At 39.5% G+C, this 23,175-nt stretch overlaps 1 protein-coding gene across 1 annotated transcript in view; it reads right to left on the minus strand.

The window, feature by feature from the left end:
• Positions 1 to 23,175, minus strand: part of ZNF407 (zinc finger protein 407) — a 441,403-nt gene that overhangs the window by 156,888 nt on the left and 261,340 nt on the right. The window contains exons 6-7 of the mRNA XM_034762507.1: positions 20,235 to 20,318; positions 5,709 to 5,829 (exon numbers count right to left, since the gene is read on the minus strand). Coding sequence (XP_034618398.1) covers positions 5,709 to 5,829; positions 20,235 to 20,318 — 205 coding nt within the window. The remainder of the gene's footprint in view (positions 1 to 5,708; positions 5,830 to 20,234; positions 20,319 to 23,175) is intronic.

Genomic DNA, 23,175 nt, shown 5'->3' on the forward strand with positions numbered 1-23,175 from the left:
CTTTATAAGCCCGTTCCTATAAGATTCTGAGCACACTCAGCTCCTCCTAGTGACTTCAGTGGGAGCTGAAGGCTCTCCACATCTTGCTGAAGGCCACAATTGGTCTATTATGTACATATCTTCTTACCGCTACCAGAATAGGTACAGTTTGCTCGACGCCGCCCTTTTAATATGGAAATGTGTGGTTTTGCCTAACACGTAGAGTAGTTGTCATTTAAAGTCAACATCAACCTACAGCTAGCCATTGTGGTATCACACAGGTGTTTCCCGCTATAAGTACAGGGAAACAGCATGACATCTTAAATATCACCATGGACTAACTATATGTAAATGGTGAATTTTTAATGACAACCATTTCATTCTAGAGATCGGTCTTACACACTTTCCATTTTGGCCTTAGATAACTAAATACTGTTTTCTCAGAATTTGCAATATTCCTTTGCTATTCTTATTATAGCCAAGGTGTACAGCAAATGTTGAGGTAATAGTATCAAGGTGACTGAAAGGTTATTAAAGGCAACTATAGTACATGTAAAAGTAAAACATTTACTTTGCACATTTTTATGACTTGGGTGCAAATCCTGGAGTGTGTTAAGAAGTCCTTATTTTACAACCTATGAACATAGACAATAAGTCAAAAGGAAATGGGAACTCCCTAGGGATGCTGTTCCAAAAAAAAAAGAAAAGAAAAGAAAAGTAGTCCCTATGGAGTCACTCGCCCTAACTCAGGATGTTGTTGCTGCTGAAACTACACAATGAATCCTTCTGCAGTTGGAATTTCAGATGCAATAATCCCTTACGGAGTGTTGTCTAATTATTTTATTATGCATAATAAATGTAAAATATTTATTTTAGTTTACATAATTATATTAAATATGCATGCTATTTATCCTGAGTCTTGTAAGACATCCTTCACAAGTGATGTATTTTTCAGAAAGGTGCATTTATGGAATTAATGCTGTTTTGCTGGTCTGGCTGTTTATTTTGTAAAGCTTGTAAAAAGTCTCTTATCTATTACCACAGAACATTTTGTCAACCCTCTGGATGCTGCCTTCCATTTTTTCCTGAGTACTGTGTGTAAAATGAAGAGTGGATTGTAAACTGTTCAGTGGGGCCCCAGAGGAATAAATGTCGTTTTCTTTAATTAAAGAACAGTGGTGACATACAGTAAGTTAATGTTAAACCTGTCATGAGATCTCATGGTCACAGTAAGTTATGGCAATGTGTGGTAAACACATCGTAAGACTAATCCTACATTTCTCATGCACTCTAAATTCCCATAGACTTCAATGGTGTGCTAGAAAAGCAGGATCAGGCCTTATACGATCAATGACAAATTAACATAAATCTGTTTTGTACTAAGATGTACATGTTCTTCTACAGTGAATGGATACTATTATATGTCTAAGAAAGGGTGATAGTTATATGAAACAGTAAGTTCTAATGGGCTCAGACATAAGCCAAATGGTTCAAATCTGGATAACCACAAGTAGGCTCCCAAATCTACATTTAGGCATAAAAGTGGCTTGATTTTCAAAAATGCTGAGCACCTGCAGCTCCCATTGATTTTACTGGGATTTGTGGGATCCCAGCACTTCTGAAAATCAGGGCATTAATATTTAGGTGCCTAAATATGGGGCCTTACTTTACGCAGACAGGTTTGAAAAGTTTGGCCTTAGGAAATAAAATCCACACTATTCAAAGTTTACGGACATAGACCCGTTTCAGCACGTTCCAGGACTCCTTATTTTTCACTCTGCCACATAGAAAATGCAAATAATATTTTTGTCAGTAGAACTCCAATGTCATACAATTAAAAAAGTTTAGCCACATAACACTTCTCTCTTAAATGACATAGAAATCTAGGATAACGATTGCAGAAGTAATAGAGGAAGAGGGCCCTATGAGACCAATTCTGTACTATAAAATTATGGTGAACATTAATTAAGAATGAATAACTTTTTTGTATAATGGAGTATATTGATTTAATAATGGAAAAGACATATTGTGATTTGAGATCATAAATGCAGAGAAAAGCATATATATTTACATTTAAATAGACTGAAGGAGTCATTGGCTAAATTAATAGTTCAAACTTGAAAAATATATCCAGGCTGAAAAGACCAATTATATCTCTTTTTTGAAACACATCCAAAGGAGAATTGTTCATATTTTAAGATTTTTTTCTTATTTCATAAATAATAATTATTCACACTATTGCCAGATACATAAAATTAGAAGATAATTTCTTTGCCACTGAGGTAATGTATTTTTGCATTATGAATTTAGAAGTCTAAAAGTAAATATCACAAGGTCAAAATGCAAATGACTCCAAATGTAAGATAACATACTGCACAATTTTGGAGCTACAGTCATAAACATAGCTTATATAAACAAATCAATCAAGTATATACAATTCAATGCAACACTTGTTTTCTTTTTGGGAATATAGATTTCATTACGAATTATATAATTTGTGTGATAAAATTCTGAAAGTAGTTTATTATTCACTTCGGCACACCACAGTCATTCAAGCCTTTCCCTAGTTAAGGAAGGAATTTCCCTGCTGACTGTGAGTTATTGAGAATATTTTCTCCTTTCTATTCTATTCAGCCCAAACCAATCTTTTCCCCTAGATGTCTTAGAGTCTATTCCACTTTAGTCTCTGTTGCTAATAAAAAAGACAAGCGATATGTGCTTATACAGTTGCAAAACAATCCACATTTTAATCACAACAGTTTCTAAATTCATATTTATTCTTTTATTAGCATCCTTTCATCCTAAAGCTTCTCAAACTGCCTTACAGAAGATGAGCTCTGTTGAGATTAAAACCTGGTGTCTTTCACCAGCAGAAGTTGGTCCAATAAAAGATATTACCTCACCCAGCTTGTCTCTTATGGAATGCATGCAGAGATCATGTAATTCACCTCTGAAAGCAGATGTAAAAGAGTGCAAGCAACACTATATTTCTACACACAAACTAAAGAATATTCCTCTCGTTGAAATGAAAGTGATTACAATTAAAAAGTCTGCATTTGCCAAGAGTTACCACAAAACAGTATTTAAGGTAGTCCAGCAACGACCTAACCACTTGTTCTGGGGGAACTTAGAGTAGACTGGCAGTATACAATTACCAATATGAGAGTTTGAGCAGAACACATGAAGGTTAACATGTTTACAACTGCAAAAAGTTCTCTAATGCCTACAAATAGTTACAGCCTTAATTTCCTGTTCTTCCAAAGGGTGGCACCTACAATAACACATGCTGAGGTGTTGGTTTACAATTGAAGAGCACCACATGAGTCCCAGCACAGGAGTGAGAAAACGAAGAGGAGGGCAATATGTTAGCCACTTTAAAAAAAAAAAAAAGGAAAGGAAAGGAAAGGAAAGAGGAAGATAGAGTGGGGAAAACATAGCTGCCAACAACCTTGGCTATTATCCCAGGACTGTGGAAGCTGGCAGGCAGATATAGAGATGCTGAACTCTAGGCACAGCGGTCCCACTCCTGGCTCCTTAGCAGCTTTGCAGGGTGCCTCTCTGCCTCTCAGCTGCAGCAGCAACAGCTCTAATTTCTGCATCACTGCCAGCACTCATAAGGAATCTCCTGCTGGACAAGGAGTTGGTCTCCTTGGCCCAGAAGGGAGCCGTGACAGAGGAGCTCTGAGATACTATAGTCATGGGACAATTATTTCCAAATAAACAAGGAAGTGGGGGCTGCCAGAGGGTTTTCTATGCACTCTGATGAATTTTAGGTTATTTTCTTTGTTCTGTCTCTTCTCTAAGAAAATAACTACAATCACACGAGAATACTTATAAAAACCTTCTATGTCCTGGGATCTCTAGAGTATTTGGAAAATTGTCCCTGGCCAGCAGTTTAGCCTCATTCACTACACATCTTATCGGACACAATATTTAAGACACCATGGCACCTTTCCCAAACCTGAAGTAGAGCTCTGTGTAGCTTGAAAACTTGTTTCTTTTACCAACAGAAGTTGATCCAATAAAAGATGTTACCTCATCCAACTTGTCTAGGACCAACACAGCTACAACAACACTACAATCAATATGTAAGATATGCATTTTTTGTCATGAGCAGTGAAAAAGGTAAAACTCTAGAGGAGCTGTCCATTCGTTCACTGTGCACCCAGGGCCCAATCCCGCAAACTCTTACATGAGCAACGAGAAGCACTCCCATTCACTGGTGATTTCAAATGAGTCTCATTAGATCACCAAAACGTTTCTCTTATTTCCCAGTTGAGGCCTACTCTTCTGAGTAGGGACTACTCATGAGAGTGAAGGTTTGCAAGATGAGGCCCCTTTTAAGGTGCATTGGGAATGGGACAGCATTTCTCAGGAGTCTTTACATCTTGCTTTATTCACTGCAATCCTTGTAAGTCCTCACCTTCTATGTGCCTCTTTGAAGGTGAACATTCAGTGATGTAGAGCCCAACACAAACCCTGCCTTCACTGCCTGATCCAAAGCTCATTGAAGTCATTGGAAAGACTCCAATTTACTTCAATGGTGCCCTCAGTTTGCACTTGTAAGGCAGAAACTGTATAGCTCCTAATGCATGCAGTACAGGAGCTTCCTAGTATCTACTTCATGCTGCGTGGGACAGGGCACTCTGGAAGTGTCTAACCTTTATTATATTTTTTCTTTTTTAAACACTAGGAAATTCCATTAAAAAAAGCTATGTTAAAAGAACATTATGGTTGTATGCTTAGCGCTCAGAAGTCAAGAAATGCTGCAGAATTGCCCTCACAAGTTTAATGTTCCTCTTGTGTATATGCACTGAGATAACTTTTAATGACATGATCACATACCCTTTCCCAAATATATTATCCATTTCTAAAACTTTGTAAGTTAATTCTCGTAAGCTGCATGTGAATGATTTTCGTGCTCTCTTTGTATAGCATACACAGAATAGTACACAATGCTATAAGATGTCAAAAATCCAAAAATACAATCAAAGAGAAAGCATATATTACACTGCATTTGAAAAATAGTATATGACCATTTCATTAAGAACTGCATTGTAATGTATATAAGGCTTATGCGGTCGAGTTAAGCTTGCACAAATAACCTTAATTTATCTCTTTTCTTGACTTTTGCGTGCTTAACAATGCAGCCATAATATTGACAAAACAGGATGGCTTTTAGGGCAGTATCTTATGAGACTTTGCCACGCAGAATGCTCTTCTTCCAACCTTGCCCGATCAACTAGCCTGGCAAGAAGGAAAAACAGTAGCAGAAACTTTAACTTTAACTAACTCCAGTTGCTTCCATTTTTAATATGTGTTTGATGGGTGCTCAGGCTGCTAAGCCTTTTGGGGTAGCTTTTCTTTCTTGGTGGAATGGCTGCAACTCAACCGAGAAAATTTTCAAAAGCAGAGTTGATTTGAAAAGGCAATGCAGATAAGTAGTCACACCATGGAGAATTCTAATAGACAGCAGAGCAGCTGTGAAACCAACACTCTGTATTACCATTATAGTGTTACCACTAAAAAGTTTCCCATCATTTGTTTTTCTTTCTAAAATAATATCTCAATACTATGAGACTAATTTTTAAGTTACCTCCTAATTTAATATGCAATTACTGCTGAACTGATGGAATTTTAATGGCAATATATTTTCACTGGTGACTTCAAATGAACTTCATAAGATTACCTTAACTTCTTTCATCACTTTATTATTAATGACTTGTTACCTGTAATCACACCAGGGACATCTGTAGGGTTTTTCACCAGTATGGACACGCTTATGTCGTGTCAGATGTGACTGTGTTGTGGAAGCGAAATTACACTCATCACATCTGAATGGTTTCTCTCCTGAAAGAGGACAAGAAAATACAGGCATTTATCATTTTAACAGATAGAAAACTCCCTGAGCCAGATTTTCAGTTCACATACAGCACAAGAGCAAATACAATCTGCAGTTTCAAATATAACAAACCTCTTCTTAATTACAAAATACTCGTGCAGTAACTCTCATTACAAGTTATCTACCTTACTTGCTGGTTGCTTCCTCATGTGGCACTAGAGCAGCCTGCCTGCCAGGGAGGAGGAAGTACTGCACTGGGCTCAGATGTGAAGCCCTTCTTCCTCCTTCCTGAAAGCGCATTACTAACAAGGGAGTCAGTATAGCGTTGCTTTACTGAACTCATCAATGCAACTTTCATCATGAAAAAGAGAGATAAGGAGGGATGGGGAACCAAAGGAGACAAGGAAAAGAATAGCAAAATTATCAGTCTCATTTTATAGCTGGACTAACTAAGAAAAGTTAAGTCACTCAGCCATTGGAGTCAGTGCTAGAGCATGGGATTCTCTAGTTTTCAATCCTTTGCTTCATCCACAAGACTACTCCATGCTACCCAGTTTCTCTTAGTGGGCAGAGGTCACACTGGCTGCTAAGATGCTAGCAGCTGACATGAAGAGATCTTAGCGCAGTTATCAGCAGCAGCCTAAGCAGCTCTGCGCACCACAGCTGTGAACCAATTTGGGATGCACTTTAACACTGACGGACCTACAGCCATGGTTAGGAAAAATCAGTGATGAATTTTCAAGTCTAGGGATCAGTTCACATTGTTCTTCATTTTTAAGGATTCCTTCTCAAAACAAAGAATAAAAAACATAACACACACAAAATCACTATTTTAAAATAACATTATTAAGGTGGAACGGTCAAGCATTCAAAAGTTAGGAACTGCCAGAATTAACGTTGCATTAATGTTGCAGAATTAATGTGCATGCATTATGAAAGCCTTTAATTACATGATCACATGCCATTATTTCCATAGGACCCCAGCCTCATATATTGTACAGAATAGCAGTGCTCTCTTAATGAGCAGGTACTCAATATTTTGTTTTATTCTGGGCCCCTAGACCTTATTTACTGCACACTATTCAAACTCTGAAGACAGATTGATTAATTTCCTTGCGGGCTTTTCTGTGATGCTCATCATTATAGTGAGTGCTTCACAAATATCAATTATCTTCACAAAACCTCTGTGAAACAAGGGGTTGGGGGTATTAATTCCATTTGGATGGGGAACTGAGGCACAGAGAGACTAAAGTAAAAAGTTTCCACTAATTTTGGGTGCCCAAGCTGAGACAACTAAGACCTGATTTTTTTTCAGAGTACTTAGCATTATACAGCAATTTAATTCCCACTGACTTCAGATGCAGCTGTGACTTCTGCTAATAAGGGTCTGAAACTGAACACCTATAAAATGAGGAATACGCAATTAGTAAGCATCTCTGAAAAGCTGGGTTTAAGCGACTTGCCCAGCATCACAAAGGAACTCTGTGGCACTGTCAGAGATAGAATCCAATTCTCCAGGGTAGCATTTGACTGTCTTAATAATGAGACCATTCTTTCTCTTTGTGTAATCCTCTGCCTCTTTCATAATACACCTGGAGCTAGAGCAGGCTGGAAAACGTAAATCCCTTCTTGTGAAAAATTTTGCTTTTTTGAATTGTTTTTTGTCACAAACCATGATGAAAAGGCAAAAAATCAAATTTTCTTTAGCAGGATGGGGGTTCTGGAGAAAAAATTGTTTTGGGAGAATCAAAACAGAGTTTTTCAGCTTCCTGGCTGCTTGGCCAGAAGGTGCTGGTCAATTTCAGGCAGCAAGCGAAAAAGGCAAGAGACTTCCAGCCTGGCTGGAGAGGCGGAGAGCCAGGGTGCTCAGCATCCTCTGGGGTCACAGCAACAGAGAGTAGGGATGCCCTGTATCTCCGTCCCTGCAGTTAGGGGAGCAGGCTGGAAGCTACTGATTCAGAGTCATGGCACTCAGCCCCACCAGCTCTCCTGGAAAGTTTTTGTCAGTTTCATTTTCCACCAGGCAGTTTTAGTCTCTCCCACCCAGGATCACTGTCCTGGTCCCAATTTACACCCAGACTCCAAGTCTCTCTCTTTCTCCTCCCTTCCCCCATCCCCTTGCCCAACCAGTCCCAGCCAATGTGTTTCCCGTTCCCCCGACCTCCAATTGCCCTCCCACCCACATTGCCTGTCCCTGCGGGCTCCCAGTTCCAATCTCCCTCCCCAGGCTCTCCCACTGGCTCCATATCTCAGTCTCTATGCCCTGCTTCTTCCAGTTCCCCTCCCACACCAACATTCCTCTTCAGATATGTCTCCCGTCCTCCCTCACCTCGTTCCCCCCACCCCACAGGTACTCAGACCCAAACTGCTTCGAAGCCAGGTGCAGTCTCCCTCTTACCCCACCTCCCAGACCCAGTTTCCCTCTCCCCACACCACCAGCCTGCAATCCCAATCTCCCCCAGAAGGCTCCTTGTCCCATTTCTACTCCCTGGTTGCCTGCTTACCCCACATCCAGCAGATCGGGCTCTTGTCCTTTCTGAATTCATATCAAGTAGCTTCTCCCTTCCTACTGCCTGGGCCCAGTCGGGGGTGGGGGAGTCACTAAGAGCACAGAAGAAACAGGCTCCCTGCTCTCCGTTCCAACCGTACCTGGCACAGCCTGCAGCAGCCCAGGCCTTCAATTGCAGAGAAAGTCCTGCTCAGCTCCAGGCTGGAGCATGCCCAGTGTGGATGGAATCTTTGGGGGAATTTCATTACTAAAATCTAAGAAGTCTCTACTGAGCATGTGCAAATGGCAATGTTTTCTAAGGTTTATAACTTGGCCAGATTTGGTCAGATTTTCATTGGGATAGTGAGAGGAACATCCCCTAACATAAAGGCCACCTTCTGCCAAATATCAAGAGCCTGCTCCAAAGCAGGGAGTGCAAAAAATGTTCAAATGAAAGGATGCCAGAATTTTTTTAATGTGGACAAAGCAACATATTTTTTTCCTAGCCTCATTCTCAGAAACAACTAAACTGTTTTGGCTGCAATCTTAAAAAACTAGCCTGAGGCAGACACCTGGCATGGAAAATTTCAACCCAAACAGTTGAGGTTTGGCAAAGTTATAAGCAACTGAAAACAGGGTCTTAAAATGGGAAGTGTTAGACAATATTAATAATAGATGGTCATACCAGCCCCACATATATTTCCCAAATGAAAGATGGGATTAATTCTCATATTTCTAACTAGCCAAACCAGGAGAAGCCCAGACTGTAGGCTTCTTAGGCTCTGAAAGACCGCTCTAGAGAAAGAAGATGGGAAACCTGCATGGGGACTGGGGAAAAGCAGGCAAAGGAGAGATAGCTTCAAGACTTAGAACAATTGCTTCTAGTAGCTATTGGAGAGATTTCAGCAACAATTTTTCAGCTCCTGTTCCCTGGCCAGGGGAGTGAGGGAAACCCAGGATTGTGCCGGACAGATTGGGACTGCTGGCAAATATGCCTTTCCTGCTCCAAACGAGACTTTCCTGACAGATACCCAATCTCTTCTTCTCTGAAGAAAATGATTCCTCCAACTGTTTGACTGACAGTGGCTTCTTTTCCAATTAAACTCTCTGGGATACTTAGCACTATTTCGACAACCTATTCTTGAACTGAAAATCCTGTGCCAACTCCTGGTTTGTTTTCTCTTAGAGGATTAAAGAAGATAGTAATATTTCTGAAACCTAAGTAACACAGCTCAAGTATTATAGAGAAGTGTCTTCGTTCCTTCCTTTTAGCAGTTTTCATTTAATATACATTTGAACCTTATTAAACTGCACCTTTGTAAACTGGAAACCAGCAAATCTGCACTGAAAACGATTTTCTGGTTTGCAGTCCATTTCAACACATATCAGGAAAGTTCTGCTGCTATGCTGAGGCAGAGCCAGTGAGGCTGACAGATCAGTGATGTTCCACTGCAGCTAGTAGAGTTTGGAAATTCCATCATGACCAAAAGAAAAATGAATAATCCTCACCCACCGCATGAGGAAGTTTCTCCTTAGGAAATCCTTGTGGCTAAGTGTCCCTGTCAGACAGAGTATGTGTAAATTTCACTTGACAGAAAATATATCACAGCAACACAAAACAAAAGGCCAAATGAACTGGGGAAAACTGACTGCCTAACATTCTGAGTAGCTCTTAAAGGCTGCACCAAGGGGAAAAATATTTATGTATGAAACCAAGTCAATAAGAAAACTTTTTGGTTCACTTGATAGATAAGCTTGTCTCAACCAAAACCAGAACATCCCATGCTAAAGTGATAGGGAGACAAAAAGAAGCCCAAATTGCTTTTTCCACAGCCCGGGCCAAGGAAGAAGTACTGCTGGTACCTCCCAACCATTCCCCCCATGCTTGGTCCAACTGCTTCTGCTGCGTCTTCAATAACTTTCCCTCCTAACTGCTTGGTCCCTTCCTCATCCCTCTCCCCACAACTGCTTCCACTCTCCTCCTGATATCTAATATTCCCACTCCCAATCCGTGCTCCCCTCAAGTGCCTATGCCCGTTCTCACACACCTAAATGTCAGTTTCCACTATCTCCATACTGCTTACTCCATTTCATATCTGTCCTTCATACCTCCGCAACAGCTCTAAACTTTGCAGCACAATTCCCTGTTTGCTGTGGCGGAATACAGGGAATGAACATCTACCGAGTTCCTGGGGGTGGGCGGGTGCAAGCAAATTAGGGGGAAGAGTGAATAAACCCAGGACTCAAATAATTTCGGGGGATAACTAATAAAAAAAAAACAGGAACAGGAGTGAGGTCAGAGGGCCACAAACAAGGAACTGGAAGGAGACACCAAGCAGACAATGCTGGACTGTGCCACTGCTCCGCAAAGGTGTGTAGGGAGCCAGTGGACACAGCCTAGAGGAACTTTGCCTGGATGCATGATCGTAGGGAGGAACAGAAATGGTCCCACAGTCGTAGAGCACCTCCCCATCCAGCATCCTCCTCCTGGTTTTACAGATGGACACTCTGACTAGCACCAGGAGGAGGTTGACGAGGTGGTCTCGTGACTTTGTGGGGCGATGCATAGGATGTGACTAAATCAGGAGATGCAGGGGAAAGTGTGGCCAGACCCTGGGGAGAAGGTTCTGGAGGAGCCTGAAAAGGGGATGCAACCTGGAACACTTGAGATAGATGTTCGCCGAGGTCTCCCTCATCCTACAGAAGGGGCAGCTATTGGGGAAGGGATGAACCACGCCAGGTACACACCTGTTCTCACAGCTGCATGAAGGAGCCACCAACTAACATCCTTGGCAGGCCGGGGGGTCCAAGGTGGAATACAGGCTGGCCCACCAGGGTTCCTCACCCTCCACAGATGGTAGGAGGGCCTGCCACTTGGCATCGGGACAGGACACAAGGGTGAGGAAGTGAAAGTTATGGAGCACAAACTTGTATAGATATCCTGGGTGCGGTTCGGAAATGAACTGGCTGCAGATTGTACAGCCAGCTCGGGTTGCAGAAGGGAGGGGGCTAGGGTGGCTCACAGGGCAAGGGTCCCAATAAAAAGGTTCAGATGGCCAGGGGTGAGTGGGGAGTACCCTCCCACAGGACCCACTCAAGGAAAGCCTGAGAGGCGGGCGATAAGGCTGCCCGCACTTGCTGGAGTACATGCTGGGAAGTAGGAGGGGTGGAGAGTCTCATGAGCTGGCTGAGCACCAGAGGATCCACCCACTGCCTCTGGCTGTAGTCCAGGAGGTCTCTGATTCTGGTGATGCCTGCCAGGACCAACTTCTGGTTCACCGTGGGGGACTCTGCACATCAAGCTTGGGGTTGTATGGCAGGGACTCCCTGAGGAGATCTGCCCCCTTGGCAGCAGCCACAGACCTGGTCGCCGAAACGAGCTTCTAGGTCCGGAGACGGTCTGGGTAGAAGACCGGCAGCAGGTAGAAGTCTCAAGAAAAACTCCTTGGGTGGAGATAACATAATTGCTGGTCATTTCAGAGCCCTTGAAGAGCAGGGAATGAACAGGTAAGCCTGCATTCTGACCACTCAGACACCAGTTAGTTCCCCTGGAGAAAGCCAACTGAGGTAATTAGATAATTGGCCTGGCCAATCAGTCCAGACGGACAAAGAAACAAAGGAAGGACATGCCAGGGGAGAAAGAGGAACAGGGCTTGCTGAGCCCAGTCTCACAGAGGCCTCAGTGAAGGGAGACCTCTGCTCCTGTCAGGTTTTGAGAAGGGGGATGGAAGCACAGGGGATGTTGTAAATAGACTCTTGCACTACTGTAGTGGTGATGGTGAAGGGAACTCAAATAAATGGCTCTGTGAATGCACAACTGTTGGAGTCTGTGGCAAGAAGACAGGAGCGAAGGCGTGCCCTCCTACAAGCAGCACTGGATTTTATGGTAAATTTAAGCAACCCCCTGAAATTCATGGAAGTCACAACCAGAGTTTTCCATTATAATCCTTATACATCTCTGGTAGCCTCAGTTTCCAATTTGCTGCAGAAATAGCGCAGAATGATGTGCAACAGGGAGTACCCAGCACTCTGCTATAGGTGCAGTTACAATGGAGGATGGGTTTATCACTTTGTATCCAAAATACTGCTGTTCAGACTGTTCAGGCAGGAGGGAATTTTGATGTGAGGTTTGCCCCTTAAACCTTAGAAAAAGTTTACCATTCTTTGTCATTACTGGGACCACTAGAAAGTTTTACAGAATTTTAGCTTTAAAATAGTGAGGGGAAATTTGGGAAAGGTTTTTGTTTTGGCTACACATTTGGAGACTGAAAAGGTCAAAATACTCAGAATACTTCCTACCCCATGCAAAGAAACTACTCTCCTCTTCCTCACCTCTAGCTTTAATAACTACAACCTCCAGAAAAGCCTGAGAAATGAGATGATTGCCCAGGAAAGACTGAAAGGTGATCAAACACAGGGTCTATCTAATCAAGGGAGAAAGTCAGAAGAACACATCTCTGTTAGCCCTCTCTTGCTTAAACCAAAGACCTGTAAGCTCCAGTACTTTGTCTAATCACAACTGTCAATGTGTCACACAGGAAAAGAGATGAGTTTTTCAGGTAGCCAGAGTCCAAACTACTTCTGAACTGAGTATCAGTTAGCCATTTAAGACACTCAGCATGGAAAACTTCAGCCTAAATGATTAAAGTTTGGCAAATTTATAAGTAACTGAAAACAGGGTCTTATAAGGGGAAGTGTCAGGCAGCCTTAATAATAGGCAGTGCTACCAACCTCACCTATAATAACCTTCTCTCTGGTTTTCCGCACTGCTCAGCTCTCCTCTCCTCATTTCACTCTATTCAAAATTCTCTTCCTATCCTGCAACTCTGTCAGTTCTCCTTACGTTTCTTGATTGGCTTCATCTTCAACCCTCTATATGTGATCTTGTCCCACCTAAATCTCAGCTTTCATTTCCTCCTCCCACTCCTTACACTCTTCCTAATCCTTTCATTGTCTACTCCATGTCTTTCTCCCACTCTCAGCTTACGTCTAAAATAGTCCCCTTCTTATTCTCTAAGTGTTCTCTCTCCTATCATCTTCTGTTCACAAACAACATTTAAATGCTCCCTTTCCTAAATACGTGTTCTTCTTCATACTGTGTCTCTTTTGACTGTAAGCATTTTGGGATGCAGAACATACCTTTCTGCACTCATAAACTGCATTGTAAATGTATGATAATAGGTAAGTATTTTAATAATTACTAAAATAATACAATAATAATAAATAGTGAGGGCATGATTATTAAGAATGCTTAAATTATTTTTTGTTTACAGACTACACACAGTACTTATGGGCATGGGAGTATGCTGTTGCTGATCCAGTTTTGATGTGAATGAACTTCAAAAATTTTAAATGCAATTATGGAAGCGCCTTTAACAACACATACATAGTGTTAACAGGGTGTAAAAGGTCTCATCCCTATCATCTCTATGAAAGGCCTATTTTTTTGTCCTAGATGTCTCCTGTGGAGGGCTCAGCGGTGCAAACAGAGCCCTAAATAATTAGTATATACCATATATTTTAAAGTTCTGTTTATCAAATTATCATGTTTGAAAAGTGGAAAACCCAAACTATGGTCTGCTGGCTACTCCTCCTAATTTCCAGCTACTTCTACAGTTGATCAGGCTTTTCACTGTGAAGAGGAGCCCAAAGGCCTGAAAAAACAGCTTGAAACAGAGACAGCCTATTTGCCTCTAGTAGATGCTCACTGTTACATACGAAGAACTGAGAAAACAAGAATCATCCCTTACTGTATAAAAGACATCCAAAAATTTCATACATACTCTCTTAACACATTTTTCCATAAGAGAAATTGCAGTAATTGCTACAGAGCTGTTATTTGACTGCAAACTGTGATTGTGATGGGGACGCATGGTCTGTGTGTTCATGAATGGGAGAGGAAAAAGGCCATGAGACTATCCTTCTCGTAAAATATGGTCCACAGTATAAGAAAGTTTAAGACACCTGGATTTCAACTCTTATCTACCACTGAAAGTCTGCTGTAATTAAGTTTCACACTCTTCTACTGGCTTAAATGGAAAGGAAAAATAACACATACCCATCCAAAAATTTCACCCCCCTTCTTCATAACCATTTAATGAAACAGCACAACACTTACTGTGCTATACTTTACATAGAATTCCACTTTTTTTTTTTTAGCTTGGGCGTGGGAAGAGGCTACACCCATTTGATTCAGACAATGCCAAGTAATGTAACTGCAAATATACATTTGATTCGGACAATGCCAAGTAATGTAACTGCACATTAAAGTCAAAGAGCAGTTCACATGAGAAATAGAAACACAAAGTGAGTCATTCATCTGGATAAAATACATACATTATTAAATTCTGTTTCTTTATTACAATGACCTATAAATGTCTTGAGAAGTACAAGATTGAAATGAGCGAATGGAACTGATCATACAAACAGTGACCTATGTGAAAAGTGTAAGTCACCATCTTCAAAAATTCATATAACATTTGAACAAAGCCACAAACTGCTTAGGCATTGCAGAAAGTTCAGGAGCTGCCATAAACAATAAGTGTGCCATCCCCAATTACTCTACTACAGTAGTGTACTTTACTGAACTTACAAACGTAACACATGGAAATCAGGGCTGTCAATTAATCACAGTTAATGCATGCAATTAACGCAAAACAAATTAGCTAGATTAAAAAAAAATAGTCCACTCAGTCCTACTTCTTGTTCAGCCAATCCCTAAGACAAACAAGTTTGTTTACATTTATGGGAGATAATGCTGCCTGCTCCTTTTTTACAATGTCACCTGAAAGTGAGAACAGGCATTCACATGGCACTGTTGTAGCCAGTGTTACAAAGTATTTACATGCCAGATATGCTAAATAGTCATATGCCCCTTCATGCTTTGACTTGTAAGCTCTAAAGTTTTATATTGTTTTGTTTTAGAATGCAGTTATGTAAAAAAAATTTAAAAATCTACATTTGTAAGTTGCACTTTCATGATAAAGAGATTGCACTACAGTTCTTTTATGAGGTAAATTGAAAAACACTCTTTCTTTTGTTTGTCTTTTTACAGTGTGAAATTTGTAATGAAAATAATAATATAAAGTGAGCACTGTACACTTTGTATTTTGTGCTGTAATTGAAATAAATATATTTGAAAATGTAGACAAACATCCAAAAATATTTATAATAAACTGAAATTGGTATTCTTTTATTGTTTAACAGTGTAATTAAAATTGCAATTAATCGCGACTATTTTTTTTTTTTAATCTCAGGATTAATTGTGATTTTTTTTAATTGACAGCCCTAATGGAAACTAATTTTATACGCAGTCTGTCACTAAAAGTTGTAATATCACTTCCATGTTTCCCTTGGGGATAGATTCTCTCAACTGCACAAAGTGTGAGTAAACAGCATTGGCTCGGGGGAATCCACGACAATTGGTGGGCTGGAAACCTCCCCTCCAACTCATGGAGTAGCAGCAGCGTTACTTCATAGACATTACTGCAACCCAGTGAAGTGGGCTGTATTTACCACATTAAATCAGTGTCCTGCTTTGTGTCAGCCAGCAAAAGCTGTTTAAAAACACTGACTTGGCTTTTTGACCCAGTTTCTGATAACACATACAATTTATTTCTTTGTTCCACAAGTACCAATAAGTGTTCAACAAGGATGGAGGCATCATTCTAAAAAGGTCTCTTTATAATGGAAAAGACTATGGCTTGAACTTCAGAGATACTGAGCACCTGTAGTTCTCATTGCCTTTAGCCAGAAGTGGGGGTGCTCAGCACTTCCAAAAAATGAGGCCATTAGTCTTTATGTAGCTGATGAAACACATTATAGAACTTTGTATGCTAATCCATTGTAGAACTGCTGGAAAAGCTCTTAGTGGACCACCAGACATCCCCTTATTAAGTCAAGGTCAGTGAAAGCCGTAGTCCATTCTACATTCAAAGACCATACTGTACAGAGAAGCAGTATACTTACTAACTAGATACTTTTTTTTACCATAGAATAGAGATGTCAACCAACAAACACAGGTTGCATCCTTCTTTAGTAAGAAAATGATACCATTTCTGGGTCAAAATTCTCCCCTCTCTCAGTACTGACATGCTAACACACATGGTACTGTGCAACTGAGCATATCTATGTCAAACAGGTGTGTGTGGCAATGCACCATGCTAGTGAAAGTGGAAAACATACATTTACCACCTCTTAAGATTAATTATATTTCTTTCCTCTTTAAAATGAACATTTTTTTTATTCCCTTCTCTTTCTCATTTTAAAAATATAAACAATTCTGTGATCAGTAGGATCCTCTGTTTGCCAAACTGACTTCTGAGGAAGATGTTTTGTCCTCTGAGTGACAAAGGGCCAGAATCCTATATTCATGTTGAGTAGTACTTTCCTCTGCAAATAATTCCAGTGAAGAAAATGGCACTATCTGAAGAGCCAGGTATTTCTCAGTGTAAGTGCACAGTTTGGCCCAATTCTGTTCCCAAGAGGAGGAATAGAATAAGAAGTATCAGAAGCAAGAGAATGAAGGGCTAAGTGATAAGGCACACTCAGGTCTGAGAGCCAGTCCTCCTCTGTGTCAGGTATCTATCAGATATTCTGAACATTCCTCCTGGATACCAAGACACCTTATGCCTGGAGGCTGGGAGAACGCGAAGCTTATTAAAGTGGTCAAGACACCTCAACTACATGTGAGTATTTGCTCCTTTGCCCTTGAATCAAGGGTCTCTGACAGGTGATAAAAATAAATCTTGGATAGGGAGATGTTTTGTATCACCCTCCGAGACACTTTGTATTACAGCAGGGAATTATTTAAGCCATGTAGACCATATTTGATTCCAATCCCTTTCAAACCTTATTGTAATTTTCTTGGTTATTCTCTGTGCAGAGAAAACGGTGTCCAACAGGGATGCACAAGAGAAATATAGATACAAAGAGTGGTGCATGTGGCTAAGCACTGAGATAAAGCTGTGCAATGGATAAGAATATTGTGGAACCTGCATAAGTAAAAAGAACACCAACAAAAGGCATATTGTGCCTTTTTACTTTGAAACAAATAGAAGACACAGATAATTGTTCTGCTAAAGAATCATCTCCAATTGTTTGTGCCACAGAGGCAGATAAATGCCAAAAAGATAGATCCTTCTGTCTCTGAGATACTGTCCTGTATAGTATAAAGTTAATAGCAAAGTAATAACGAGCCTCCAGTCCTGACATAAAATATAACTTATGCCTGCTGGATGCAAGCTTCATGATCTATAACCTCAAATGCCTGAGATCATAGCAGGGAAGTCTCCACCAGGGTGGCATGAGGAGGGCAGATGCCATCCAGCAAATAAATTGCATTAAAAGTGTTTCACTGGGACCAAACCTGTTTATAATGGCCAATATTTTCAGCCTAACTTTAGGCATCTAAATATATATTAGGGCACTGATTTTCAGTGAAGCTGAGTACCTAAAACTCTCCCTGAAATCACTGAAAGCTGCTAATGGTCAAGATGTCTGAAAATCAGGATATTTTTATTTAGTTCCCTAAAGACAGATTCAGGTGCCCACTTTTAGGCATCTATGGTAGGAAAGTTTGGATAATGTGTTTAGCCATCATAATGTAATAAATGTATTACAAATAACTTAAGAGAAGGTTATGGTTGCATGGTTAAGTACTCAAAACTCAATAAATTAAAAAGTTTATGTTGCAGGTACAGCACTAGCTCTTCCTCTTGTGTGTATACATTAGTCTATAGGACCAGACCCTGAGCTGACTTAAACTGATGCAGCTCCATTGACTTAAACTTTGTCCATTGACTTCAACAGAGCTACACAAATATACAACCTCTGAGGGTCTGGTCCACTGTTTTAGTTTCTTGATCATATACTACTTCTCTAAAAACATAATGTAATGACATACCTTTTTTCTGTAGCTCGGGATAAATATGTGTAGAATTTGTAAAATATTTTCTGTTAGTCTTTATATACAATACTTCAGTATTATACTGGTCAGATATATCTTCATTAACTTAGGAACTTGATATAATACCTTTTCTATGCCTATCAATACTTTTATCAGCACCCAGATACTACATATTTTGCAGAATGCATAATGAAGAAAATGAGGCAGCTAACTATGAAGGTAACTTTCGCTATATATTTGGTCTGTAAGTGGTCTATATGCTAGCTCTATTACTGAAGTACTGTTACATATTTCATATACATGAATTTAATGAACTCTGTGCAACAACACAGAGTATTACACAATACTGCAGGATACTACATAACTGTAGAAAGGTTGCAAAAATATGTATGCTATTATATTGCATTATTTGAGAAATAGTATCAGCATTCACACAAGAGGCAAAGTTAAGGATGGTAATGCAGTTTCCCCCCCCAGCTTTCCTCTTCTAAAATTACTGAATTGTTTCTGCTTATACTTTATATATATATAATGTTCAAGAAGAGATCAGGCTTGGTAAATTCCAGCTCAATCAGAGAACATTTTATAAAGTTATCAGGAAATGAGAATCGGGAGTTAGAATGGAAGCACATGACTTTAACTACAGCAGTTACTACGCTCCTGCTAAAATTTAGATGCACTGACACATTGATAGAATACAGTGTAAAATTTTCTAAATGCATCATCTTAAATACTTGAAATATATAAACATCCTGTAGTAAGTGGGAAATGAATGAGGCAGTACCTCTCACATATGTAAATTTTTTGCTATCACAGAAGTTAATTCCCAGAAATAACAACCCCATTGACTTCAGTGAAAATGAATAGCTGTGACTAGGTGAGAACTTGGCTTTGTACATTCATCTTCATAACAAATTTACTTCATGACGTTGGCAGTCAATCTCTGAAAACCCCACCCTTGTGTGAACATCACACTTCCCTCCAACCAGACTTGGTTGAATAATCTGACATCATGGCTGTGAGTATATGGCTTCAGGATCTCCAGGAAAGCAGAGTAAGTGCTATCAGAGAAATTCTGCTCTTAAGACAGTGAATGTCCAGTGAATGTTATTCTACACAGTGCCACAATACAAAATCCATGGAAAATTCACAACGCAACCATTAGAACCATACATTCGTTAGCAATTTCTGTCCAGTGTACATTTGACAATAGTGACTTAACCACACACTATGATTCTTGATGATATTATATTATCCTCATGCAAGTCACTAATATAAAAATTACATTGGTTTAAACAGTGATGCTTCTGCATCTGTTTGAACAAAACCTACTCAAATAATCAAACACAATGAACTACTAAAAAGCACAATTAAGGTAAAATGTATTAATAAATGTTTAAAACTTATACTTTTTTTCAAGTCTTTTGAAGCAGAGACCCAATTTAATTTTATCTGATATTAAATTTTTATAACCAGGTGGTATGAAAGCTTTATCAGTTTGAAAGAGAAATCCTGCTTTACATACAAGCCTTGTGGTATCTCTTTAAGTTGCATCTATTAATTACAAACCATCTTAAAACTGCAAAAGGGCAACTGAAACAACACTGGCTTTGAACTATGTCTCAGTCCAAAATAATGGATTCATCTTAATATGATCTCTAATTTTCACTCAGGGACCCTCAGGCAGATTCTTGCAAAAGCTTCAGGCAGTGTGTAATCTATTTGGGCCTTTAAAAAAAGTCGTTAGTATACTTAGCATTAATTTAAAAAAGACACCTGATCTTTACAATTTTATCTTGCTTTAAAATTAAAATGAAGATTTCTCAAACTCATAGCTAATAGCATTTGATATACAGCCTAGGCGTAGAGATTTTACAAAAATGAAAAAGAGAAAGCAAACAATGAACCAATATATTATTTGTGCTGTAATGTGCTATTTGACTTGCTTTATTCCCCAGTCTGGATGATACTCCCTTGCTATAGAGAATATACCAAAGGGTAAAGACAGCTTTACCGACCTGTGTGCTGCCTCCGATGCTTAGTGAGGGCATGACGTGTCCCGCCGGCAAAGCCACAAAGGTCACACAGGAACGACTTCTCGCCTGTTGCAACAATAAATAGATGAGGGACTGCGGAGGTCACAGATCATTAAAACATATCTATCAAGGCTTTCAGGGTTACTAATTCCTCCAATCAAATGTTTCCATGTAAATATGTCAAATGGGAATGAAATTACCACTGCGGTTTATTGACTGTGATAAAATCTGAAAAGCACCACTGAACATAATTACATACTTGTCAGACCCATAAAAATTAGCTTTATTATCAATGGAATGGTTTTGTACAACTTCATTTCTGTTAGATGTCTTCCAGATGGGGCTGCTTTATGCACTTGAACAGTTTTTATGCATATCCTGATTTTTTACAATTCCCATACATCTGGCCTTTCTGTGCTGAGTAAAGATTGCTTGGAAAAGTTAATATACTGTATATATGATTCTGCTTAAATAAAATATATTGAATTTACTAATAAATTAAGGATAGTGAGAAATTTTAACTGACTTGATCATGGTCTTCTTTAGTAACCTTATGTTTAATAAAATGAATTAAATCATTTTCTTGAATATATTGAGGAGCCCAGGCAACAATAAAAGCCATATTATTCAGTACCAGTGGCAATTCAGTACTGTTTATGTTTCTAAAACTTTCATGACATAAAGAAAACAAGTCTGGGGATTACTACAGAAATTGCAGTAGAACTCATATTGTTCATCTTTAATGATATTTCTTCATTCCAAACCTCCGGAACAATTAGAGAGAGATTTGGCAGGCTCACTACTTGTAAAAAGTGTGTAAATGCTCATTTTTTAGTATTTTTATTCCAGCTAAAATTTTGCCCCATTGTCTATAAAAACAATCTATCATTTCACAGTAGCCTTTTTACACAGTAAGTACTAGCATACTAGGCAGTTTCATCCCATAAGACCCATTGAGAAGGGCATGATGGAATAATAACTTTAACCTTGGACAGATCCTGTGCAATTATAAAATAGCTTTAAAAACAAATTAGTCACTTTACTAATTTGGAACCAAATTGTACCCACCCACGGAAATGCCAAGGAGAAAGCATTAGAAGAGTCAGGACACTGCATGTGGGGAAGCTAACAGTTTCCTTAAAACTCTCCCAATGGAAAGGGGATTTAGGCTCCTCAAAGGATTAGAAGGGGTGCTGTCTCCCACTCAACTGAGACCTACAGTATTCAGAGAAGTCTAGCCCAGTCCTTAGGGGTCAGACCCTCCAGGCTGCTTTTCTGGCTCCTTTTACCCCTGGTAGCCATCTACATTAGTATCTGTGCAAAACATTCCATTCAGGAGAGGTACAGAGCCTGAATTCATGTTGCTTTGATAGTATTAATATAAGTGAGATACTTTTTGGGATATCCACTGTCTATGGAGAGAAGAATGCCACAAACAAGAGCTCCTATCCCTCTCCCTCCAGAATGGCAAAACCCCTATGGGAATTCCAAGCCCATGGAGCATCGAGAGAGGGGATTCCACATAGTAGCAGCGAGCTGACCCCTCGACAGAAATGTGGGGCCCTCGTATATCATGTTCACTTGGGTCCTACCCCTCTCCAATTTCACTTTATTTACACAGATGTTACAGAGGTTTTGGGGGCTCCCCTGAGCTCAGGGCCCCAGTACAATCATTCCCTCTGTCCCCTACTCTCATCAGCTCTGTGGATGATTTTATGGTGGCAGCACTCTCCTTTTCCTTATCCCCTAACCAAATATACCTGATGTGAGATACCTGCGCTCTCGATCTGGAGAAAATTATCAAGCTCTTGGAATGATTCAGGCTAAATTTCAAAAGTGGCCTCAAACTTATCACTATAGTGTGTGCACAAAAACACTGACCTATACAAGGTACCTCAGTGTCTAAAATGGAGCTTGGACAGGCAAATCCATATATTATGGCACACAAAAACATAAGCAGCAATATTTTACACACTACAAATTTAGACTTGCAACTGTAGGGTTCACTTTTGAAAATTTGGCTCCTTATGCAATAGGTATTCCAAATGGTATCCTACGTGCAGAATACCTTTTGGTAACTGAATATAAGAATTAGCTCTAGCCATTTTGTAACTGTAACTGAATTAAAAACCAACCAACAAACAAAACCCACTACAACAGACAGAAAAACAGTAGTAATTAAAAACAGCCCCTCATTTCCTCTTGACATGAATATATTCCTTTTAAGGAGCAAATTAATACCAGCAAAACTTTAAAATTATATAACCAAAATCTGAATTCTAGCTCACAATCTTACTGATTAATATTAATTACTGAAGTAATATGTTGTTTTTTTACAAAGAAATTTCCCTCTATAATCTCTCTGCTCTTCTTGTTTGGAATTTTGTATCAAGATCTTTTCTCTAGCACTTGAGTTCATCAAAGTATTAAAGGAAGGGAGTAGAAGGGCTATAAAGAAGGAAGCTTAATTATAATTAATTAAATTAATATTTAATTAATTAATTACTTTTAAATATAAATCTTTCTAACTAGCTGCAATACCCACCACTCCAGCATAAAATTCATACTTTAAAGTTAAATGCTGTTCCATGCCTTCTAGGATATAGTTCATATATATTGTCATAAATTAGCTCATGTTGTGTTTAACATCTCTGAGCAGACTTGAGAGTGACCAGCAGCTTTGTATGTTAATGAGGACTCAGAGTATCCATAGTACCTTTGCAGGCTTGAAAATTTATTGTGTGTTTTATTTTTAGCTGTTTTTTTTAATGTCTTTTGAAACACTGATACAAAATATTAAAAACAGAGGAATTATTTTAAAATAGGCAGATTAATACACGTTATATAATGTTTTATTATCTAGATTCTTCATATTCATTTGTAGTCAAATCCTGCATTTCTAATTCAGACAAAACTCCTACTA

Source organism: Trachemys scripta, chromosome 2 (genome assembly GCF_013100865.1).
Source record: "Trachemys scripta elegans isolate TJP31775 chromosome 2, CAS_Tse_1.0, whole genome shotgun sequence".
Taxonomy (NCBI): domain Eukaryota; kingdom Metazoa; phylum Chordata; order Testudines; family Emydidae; genus Trachemys; species Trachemys scripta.